At 47.1% G+C, this 9,671-nt stretch overlaps 1 protein-coding gene across 1 annotated transcript; it reads right to left on the reverse strand.

The window, feature by feature from the left end:
- Positions 1 to 814: 814 nt before the first annotated feature.
- LOC135974360 (uncharacterized) lies at positions 815 to 3,099 on the reverse strand. The gene is made up of 2 exons (XM_065561947.1): positions 2,376 to 3,099; positions 815 to 1,381 (listed from the first exon to the last, which is right to left on the reverse strand). Exons 1-2 carry the CDS (start codon positions 2,950 to 2,952, stop codon positions 906 to 908), a joined length of 1,053 nt encoding a protein of 350 aa, XP_065418019.1. The 5' UTR covers positions 2,953 to 3,099; the 3' UTR covers positions 815 to 905.
- Positions 3,100 to 9,671: the final 6,572 nt, after the last annotated feature.

The raw sequence follows: 9,671 nt of genomic DNA on the forward strand, positions 1-9,671 counted from the left end.
GAGACCTTTATGGCGGGGTGGGAGGTTGAGGAAAATAGCCTGGCTGGTGATTACTCACAGCCAGACAGCCGGGCGATTAGAAGAGACCAGCGGGAAGCGCTGTGCATCCGGGAGGCTTTGAAAGCAAAGTTCCTGAGTGAGCAGGGTAACCTGTGATTTTATAGTTTGTGTACTGAGAAGCTAAACCTGCCCCCGTTTCTTTACCCAGGTAATGTTGACTATCCTATCCAGTTACATACCCCCTTCACCCCCCCTCCAACACACGTGTCGAAATAAAAATAGTTCTACTTTGTTAAAGCACACCGTTTTCTTTAATACTGTTTTAGCGGGAATTTTTTAAAACTGGGACGCAGACTGTGGTGCGGGGCGGGTCTAGTGTTGTGATGCGAATGCAGCTTCTAAACTCAAGGATTGACAGGCTCCGCTGCGGTGGGATGCTTGTTTCAACGGAGCCTGTCACCCCTCCTGATCGGGACTGTGTGTATGGGAGGTCTATTTGACTTTGTGGCAGGGGGAGGACGGTTACAGATCCCATGCTGTGTGGCTCTGTGATCCTGTCTAAGGACCGGCGCTTAAGATCTGTAACTGCCCTCCCCCGCCACAAAGTCACAGAGCAACCCACCCCCCCCAACATTACATCAAAACAACCTCCCAGACTAACCGGGGCAACTAGTCACTGCATCACTGCACTGTGTATGTGCCCTGCTGCTGTGCCTGCCCCCGACTATGTACCCTGCCAAAGGAGACTGTCCTGTCCAATTTCCAACCCCCTTTCCCCTCCTCCTCCAAAAGAACATGATTGAAACAGTAGTTAACAGAAACGAATTTTTTATTATCAACTACACATGGCATTGGGAGGTGAAACTTGGACGTGGGCTTGTGTCAGGCGGGAAGGAAAGAACTTTTCAAATTTTGGGAAATGAGAGCCTTCTGCTACTAGAGCTCTCTGCAGGGGTGGAGTGAGAGTTAGCAGGGACTCTGCCGCCTCTCCTTCTTTGCACTTTGGGTGAGGTGGGTATGGGACTTGGTGGCGGGGGAGGGCGGTTAGAGATGGACTGCAGCGGGGCTCTGTCCTCCTGCCTCCGTTCCTGCAGAACATCCACAAGGCGCCGGAGCGTGTCCGTTTGCTCCCTCAGTAGTCCAAGCAGCGTTTGAGTCGCCTGCTGGTCTTCCTGCCGCCACCTCTCCTCCCGATCCATGTTGGCTTGGTGCATTCGGGTCAAGTTCTCCCGCCACTGGGTCTGCTGTGCTGCCTGGGCTTGGGAAGAGGCCATAAGCTCAGAGAACATGTCCTCCCGTGTCCTCTTCTTCCTACGCCTAATCCGCGCTAGCCTCTGGGAGTGTGATTCCAGGCTAGGTTGTGAGACAGTCGCAGACGGGGCTGTGGAAATGGGAAAAAGGGAGTGAATTCCTCTGAAAGATAAATGTAGTTGTGAACAAAGAACATAGTCTTTCTCTGTGAACAAGACCATGCACAGCACCTTTCACATGCGCACTCAGCACAAGGTCGAATTCTCGGCCTTCGCATTCTGTGCCTGGGGTCTTGAACAGCACATTTGAGAAGCGAGGCAGCACAACGGAATTTCTGTTGCAGGCAGACATGGTAAGCCGTACACTTGTGGCAGTTTAAAACTTTTATATTACCACTGGCCTCATTTCACATTTAAATCAATGTCAGTCCCTGCTGCCAGCAATCCGGCAAGCGGGAACTCTGCCCCTGTCCCACCCCCTCGCGGCTGTCCCCGGGAATGATCCCTTTCGGCTGCCCCTCTCCCGCCTCCACCGCGTGGCTGCAAACCAGCGGTGACAGTTCTATAAAGGAACGGGAAAGCAGTCCCAACACTAACATTCCCCTACCTAATTAAAAGCAGGTCACCATGGCCGACATCACCCTGATGAGGATCTCCGAGAGCGACAAAGAGAGAATGCTCCGGGAAAGCCTCCAAAGACCAGGGCCGTATGCCGCCCTGCTGTGCAGAGCAATGATCCCCGAGTACCTGATAATCTCGTGGCGCGGCAACGTGTCGTACTTCGGAGGACCCAATAAGGCCGCTCTCCCCAAGAACCTCATGCAACGGCTTTCAAGTTACCTCCAGGAGAGCTTCATCGAGATGTCCCAGGAGGATTACTGCTCTATCCCCGCACATATAGACCGCATTTTACTGTAGCTGCAGTAGCAGGGAATACACAGTAGAGCGGCTTGTGCAGGACAATCACTGAAAACCGGACATTGCTAGATTTCTTTTCAAAACTTGCACTGCCCCTTACTAAACCGTTAAGCGCCTAGGGCACACTAATCATGAACAACCCATTCTTTTAATTGTTAATATTCCTGTTTTGTTAAAAATAAATGTTTAGATGTTTACAACACTTACTGGCTGATCCTTCACCAGATTCTGTGTCCGGGGTAATGGCTGGGGACGCTTCGTAGGGGATCTCTGTAAGGGTGATGAAGAGATCCTGGCTGTCGGGGAAATCAGCGTTGTGAGAGCTGCCAACTGCCTCGCCCTCCTCATCTCCTTCCTCATCTTCCCCGTCCCCTAACATGTCTGAGGAACCGGCCGTGGACAGTATCCCATCCTCAGAGTCCACGGTCACTGGTGGGGTAGTGGTGGCGGCAGCACCGAGGATGGAATGCAGTGCCTCGTAGAAACGGGATGTCTGGGGATGGGATCCGGAGCGTCCGTTTGCCTCTTTGGTCTTCTGGTAGCCTTGTCTCAGCTCCTTGATTTTCACGCGGCACTGCGTTGCATCCCGGCTGTATCCTCTCTCTGCCATGTCTTTAGAGATCTTCTCGTAGATCTTTGCATTCCTTCTTTTGGATCGCAGCTCGGAAAGCACGGACTCATCGCCCCACACAGCGATGAGATCCAAGACTTCACGATCAGTCCATGCTGGGGCTCTCTTTCTATTCCCAGACTGCACGGCCATCACTGCTGGAGAGCTCTGCATCGTTGCCAGTGCTGCTGTGCTCGCCACGATGTCCAGACAGGAAATGAGATTCAAACTGGCCAGACAGGAAAAGGAATTCAAATTCAAATTTTCCCGGGGCTTTTCCTGTGTGGCTGGTCAGAGCATCCGAGCTCGCACTGCTGTCCAGAGCGTCAACAGAGTGGTGCACTGTGGGATAGCTCCCGGAGCTATTAGCGTCGATTTCCATCCACACCTAGCCTAATTCGACATGGCCATGTCGAATTTAGCGCTACTCCCCTCGTCGGGGAGGAGTACAGAAGTCGAATTAAAGAGACCTCTATGTCGAACTAAATAGCATCGCAGTGTGGACGGGTGCAGGGTTAATTCGATTTAACGGCGCTAACTTCGACATAAACGCCTAGTGTAGACCAGGCCTGTGTAACAACAAACTCCTTCTATAGCATGTTATGTCTCATCATCATTAAGTGTGACTCATAAGAAAGCTTGATTGATCACTGTTGCCCTCGAGCAGTCCGAATATTATCTCAGTGTGTCTTTTAGGATAAAACATGGGGGAGGAGTGTGTGTGATTTTTACATTTTTACATATTTAAGGTAATCGGTATCACTTAAGTCATATGATAGGAATGCTGGTCATGCTGCTTTAAAAGATCTGTCAGATTTTACCATTATTAATCCTGTTCTTCTGTCCTTTGACATTCAAATGTAACTTCAGTCACTTCAGGCAGAAACTTGGCATATAAATGTGCCAACAAGTGATTCTCAAATTTAGTTTGATTTATTCTTTTATGCCAGCATTTGGTGCTCGTTGCCTATAAAGGACACACTGAAATGTCTACATTGCAGAGTTAAAATCAGTTTGATAGATTATAGTAATAGGAGACCACAGAGAATGTCATTTTTATGGTTTCAGACATTTGTGGAGTTCCCAAAACTTGAAAAATAGTTTTGCAGAGGATTAGTCCAGAATATAGAATCGTACTTTTGTATAAAAAGAACAAAAGAAACCTGAAATCCTAAACCGTCTTTGCTATTCAGATTTTTAAAAGGGGGAAGCTGGACATGTGCATTAACTCCTGTTTCAGAAGAGGTTGAGTATTCATACTTCTTTTAAATACACAGTACAGTATGCTGACGACACAGCATATTTTTTAATAATACAATTGGCACAATAGAATGGTACAGCTCTAGAGGAGCCTGCCTATTGTGTCAATTGTCTGCAGATTAAGAGTCCCTAACAGAGTGCATAGACGGTAGTTGTTATGGTCTGTCAAGTCAGCGAGCCACAGATTAAGGACCACTGAGATCACAGCAGCTCCAAAGCAGTTACCACAACCTGAATAGAAGACCCAGGATGATTCCAGTGGGACTGTTGCAGCTCAAGCAGCCAATGTTGTTTTCACAGACTCTTACATATGATCCCAGTGATTTCTGGGGGGGGCTAAAAATAAATAAAAAGGGGAAGTTAAATGCATGACGTTTGTGAAAACGTTAAATATCCCTTTCACCTCAACTCTCCATCCCCTAGTCAAGAAAATGTGGGCAAAATTCACATGCCTTGATGCAGAGGGCAGGCAAAATGAGAAGTTTCCTCTCCTTTCTTTCCCCCACCCCTACCTCAAACCTATCCAGAGACAGAGAGTGAAATTATGGTCCCATTGAAGTCAATGGGAGATTTAACTTCAGTAGGGCCAGCATTTTACTTAGAACATCAAATTCTGTTGCAAATGCGTGCAGCTCCATTGCGGTCAGTGGATTTTCACTCATTTACACCAGCAAAGAATTGGGGGTAGTGTGCGGGGAACCACTGTGCTTGGCCATAGACTCATTACAACACCCATTAGGTACAGGGAGGTTACAGTCAGAAAGCCTGTGCAACTTGTGGACCCACTGGCTATACCTTCACCACAACACTGATTCACTCACAATCCCTTATCCTTAGCACCACTGTGGAGAGAAACATGCCATAGTTTCACTCAACAGCATGCAGAAGGTTGCAGAGTCCCTCTGAGTGGCCGCTCTTCTCCTTCACTTTTTCAGGCTGCAGAGGTGCTGCCCGGCTTTGGCCTGCCCAAAGCTATGAAGAGGGCTTGAGGATTTAACCCTTTGTTCTCAATTGATACTGTCCCATTTAGCTTCAGGCACAACAGGGTGAGTTAACAACAATATAAAAGCACTAGGGAATGCCCATTCACATGGATCCCTTGATTGTCTGAACATTTCTAGCTATATCTGTGCAGTGAAATGCCGCCCGTACCTCCCAAATGTCCATTTGCAGGGATTATAGGGTGATTTATTCATGTTTTGGAAACGAGATTTATGACCCTGTAGTCCAGCGTTTCTCAAATGCGGCCACCGTGGCCACATACGGCCACCAGGGGCTTTGCTTGCGGCCACAGGCTTCTGGGCAGTGACTGGGGAGGCTGGGAGGGGAGGGAAGCATCGGCCCCTCCCCCAGAGTCACCAGCAGGGGTTGCACCCTGCTCCCCTCTGGAGCCAGAAACACTGGAAGAGCAGGCAGCTGATGTGAGTTCTCCACCTTCCTGGGACCTGTGGAGCTCAGGCTTCTGGCTTCAGCCATGGGGAGGCAGGTGGCAGGCTCCAGCCCTCCAGGGCTTTGGCCTGCACCCGCTGGCCCCCACTGCCTCTCCTAGCCCATCACCCCTGACCCCACTGCCTCCTCTAGCCCCCATCCTTTGCCCTGGCCTCCACTGTCTCACTACCCACCACCCCATCCAGGGCTTAATTTGTCCCCCAGATTGCTGGGCGTTGTACATTTGCTGTGAAAAGTGATATTTATATGTTTGTTAATATCACTTTTCACTGCCTCCCGGCTAGCTAGCAAGTCTGCTGCTGGGAAAAATGATATTAACATACAAACAAACATCACTTTTCATAGCAGCAGACTTACTAGCTAGCAAGTCTTTAAAAAAGAAACCAAAAAAGCAAAAAACAACAACAAAAGACAAGAACATGCAAAGCACCTTATTTTTGTTTCTACTCTGTTTAGGTCCAGTAAAGAATAGAGACAACTGTACATTGTTTGTATTATTGAGTTTAAAAAAAAAACTTACATAAGTAAATTACAATGATTTGGACATGTATATGTACATATTTATTTGTTTTTCAAAAAGTTAATTAAATATTTTGGGAAAAATTGTCAGAGCAGCCACCAGCAAGAGTTGATGGCCACTCTCTGAGGCCACCAAAAAATGTGTTGTGAGAACCCCTGCTCTAGTCAGACATCTCTATATCTCTTCCCCTGGTTCCAATAAAGGGAAACTTGAATCAGTCCATAAACTTACAGAACTGAGAATCTTTTGGACTATGTATTTCCTGACTTGCGTGTCTTTGTCAGATTCTTAACCACTGTATCAATTTGTGCTTAGTGATGCCAAAAACCCCAGCATGTTTAAATGTAATAACCAATACACTAGCCCAGCCCTGTCGCATGTCCAAGCAGAAGGTCAGAGTTCAAGTTTTTAAAAGGCACTTTATTCAAAAACAGTATTGAGCATATCAGCATAATGCTATGTCCCAATCATCTTCTCTGCTCAGAATAGTTAGAAATACAGCTGGGCTGATTGGGTTTGTGTCAGAACGACTGCATTGCAGACCTCTCTCTGTTAAACAGGAAAACCTGGACTAGTGCTATATACCTTTCCTTGTAGGTGCATATAAAAAGAGACTATTTGTTCTTAGTAACACTTACCAACACTATAGAACTGGTTACTTAAGTGTAACTGGATGAAGAAAGTTCATGTAGGTCTTGACTTACATCCTAGCCACCGAATTATTGGATAATGGTCTGGTGTATGCTCTCTCTCTCTCATTTTTTCCAATGACAATTTTTGAAAGGTCTTGGTTTTGTTTTGATGTGGAACACAAATTTTAAAACCTCGAAATTGTTGAAAAAGGGGAATTATTTTCCAGCCACCCCAATTTATAATGTAATGAATGCAACTGAAATTCATATTGGCCATTTTAATCTATACAACAGATAGCTGAGTTGTTTTCATACCAAATGTTTTGCTATCAATTTGGCTTCTTACAAGCAATTGGACTCTGGGCTTAATCTAAATCCCACTGAAGTCATAAAAAGTCGTTGCATTTATTTCAGTGGACTTTGCATCAAGTTCTTTGAGAAGTTTGACAGTACACAAAAGAAGCAATGTAAATAACTTCATTTAAACCCTTTTTAAAATATGATCTAATTTAAAAAAAAAAAGTTAATTTCTTGAGAATTTGGTGGTTCCCCTCAAACCCAACCATCAAGGGTGAGAAACACAAAATATAAACTCCCTGCGGCACATCCTCAGCTAGTGTAAATATGTGTAGCTCTTCTGATTTCAGTGGAGCTATACCAACTCAAAACAGTGAAGGATCTGGTCCTGTGTCCTTAAAATGATTCTGAAAGTAGTATTTCATCCCTCTTATGGGAAATAAATCAGATTATATCTAAATAGCAAAGGCCTGGCTTTCCTGTGTCATCTTACATCACCACACGGCTCCCGGAAGCCAAGGCATGGCCCCACTCCAGCTCCTACACACTCCAATGGGAGCTGCAGGGGAGGTGCTTGCGGATGGGGCAGCGTGCAGAGCCCTCTGGCCACGCCTCTGCATAGGACCCGGAGAAGGGACATGCCAACTGCTTCTGGGAGCCGCTTGAGGTAAGCGCCGCTTGGAGTCTGCACCCCTGAGCCTCTCCCTGCCCCACGCCCCAACCCCCTGTCCCAGCCCCGATCCCCCTCCTGCTCTCCAAACCCCTCGATCCCAGCCCGGAGCACAATCCTGCACTCCAAACCTCTCATCCCCAGCCCAACCCCAGAGCCCGCACCCCCAACCAGAGCCCTCACCCTCTCCCACAACCCAACCCCAATTTTGTGAGCATTCATGGCCCGCCATACAATTTCTATTCCCCGATGTGACTCTCAGGCCAAAAAGTTTGCCCCCCCCTGCCCTATCTAATGATCTTTGGAATATCATCTGAACTTTCAGAATCCCCATGAAAAGACTACTGCACTCATCAAGATAGACTTCATTTGCAGATTAAGAGAAACATCTTGCTTCTACATTCTCAGAGAAATAAGCTATTTTAAAAATATTGTGTATTTCTAGCTTCTACTACAGAGTTCAGAAGAAAGAAATCCAGAAATCCATGAGTTTGTTGGGATGTTATGGGGGGGGGGGGGAGGGGGAGGGAGGAATCCATGGTAAATTTTTAAAGTTCTTCCACTGGCTATTTCAATTTATTTTGGAGTTTTCCTGTTAGAACTAAGTTAATGATTTTTAAAGCCAAACTGTCATAACATTTGTTATATATATTCTTGCCAAAACATACAATAAATTATCAAAGGCTTTCTAGAGATCAATTGGGCCATCAGGTATATAACTAAAATTTTTGACTAATTTATACGAGAAAATTGCTTGACTAAAAAAACCCAGTGCAGCTTAATTATTATAGCATAAGGCAAGCAATGTAACTTTGAGCTTCTTCAACCATGCCCTGCATTGTAAAGCTCTTTCCAGTATTCCTTATATTCCTTCAAGTATTTTTTATATAAATATAAAATATAATATATATAGCGCTTTGAGGATGGTCCTTTGCCGCAGCAGCGCTTTAATGTTGCTGCACTCCCCCCCACCCACCCCCGTTGGTGGGGCCGCCAACGGGGTCGGGGGGGGGCACAGCAACATTAAAGCGCTACTGCAGCAAAGGACCCTGCAGCACTTTAACGTCACTCCCCTTTTGCTCCCCTGGCCGCTGATGGGCAGGGGGGCAAAAGGAGCAGCTGCCCTGGGGCCAGCGATTTAAAAGGGCCTGGGGTTCCGGACGCCGCTGCCCCTACTGCAGCAGTGGCGTCCAGAGCTCTGGGCCCTTTAAATCAACATAGGAGCCCCAGGCAGCGCAGTCCAAGGGCTAACTGGGGGATGCTGACCCCCCCAGCCCCGCCAGAGCCACCCCCCATACCAGTAAGTGTCCTCAGTTACTTTCACCCCTGCCTCTAACTGATACACCAGACCAGCATCCCCTGGGCCACTTCCTACCTTCCACATTCTCATCATTTTAGCACATTGTCACAGCCTCTGCTTACCTCTCAGTAAAGGGTTGCTCACACAGTCTCAACAACAATTCAGATGTCTGTTGGGGCTTCCCAACTCACTTTTCAGTGTCCAGCTGTTTCCTCTTGTCGGAGAGATGCGGGGGAGAAAAAGGATCAGGCCTCTGACCTCCTGGTTGGTCTTACTCACAATCTAGAGACCGTAGATCCCTCTATCCCAGAAGCTGCAAAGTGGCTTCCTTCCTGAAGACAGCCTCTCCTTCACTCTCCCCCTGCTTGACTATCAGTGTCCTCTTTTAAGCAGGTCCTCCATTTGGACCATGCTCTGCAGTTGCTGAGAGGTGGGGCCTTCTTGGCCCTCTACTGCCCATCATGCTCTTAGCCTTGGTGTGAGGTCTCTAAATCCCATCATACCCTCTATAGCCACAACAAGAAGAGCAGAAGAAGTGGCATTGCAAGCTTCCTCTCACAGGCCTGGATTACAGTTCTCTTCGGCTCAAGTCCCACTCTAAATTCCAAGGGTCCGAGTGACCTTTTTTGGTTTTACATCATTATCTTGCACTGCTTTCGCCAAGACTCCCTTCCCCACTACTTCATCTTACTTTTCTTAACAGCTGAATATATTTTGTCATGATGCTGTCATTATATGCGTCATGCTGCCTCATTTTCTATTTGA

This window comes from Chrysemys picta, chromosome 11, assembly GCF_011386835.1.
Source record: "Chrysemys picta bellii isolate R12L10 chromosome 11, ASM1138683v2, whole genome shotgun sequence".
Classification (NCBI taxonomy): Eukaryota; Metazoa; Chordata; order Testudines; family Emydidae; genus Chrysemys; species Chrysemys picta.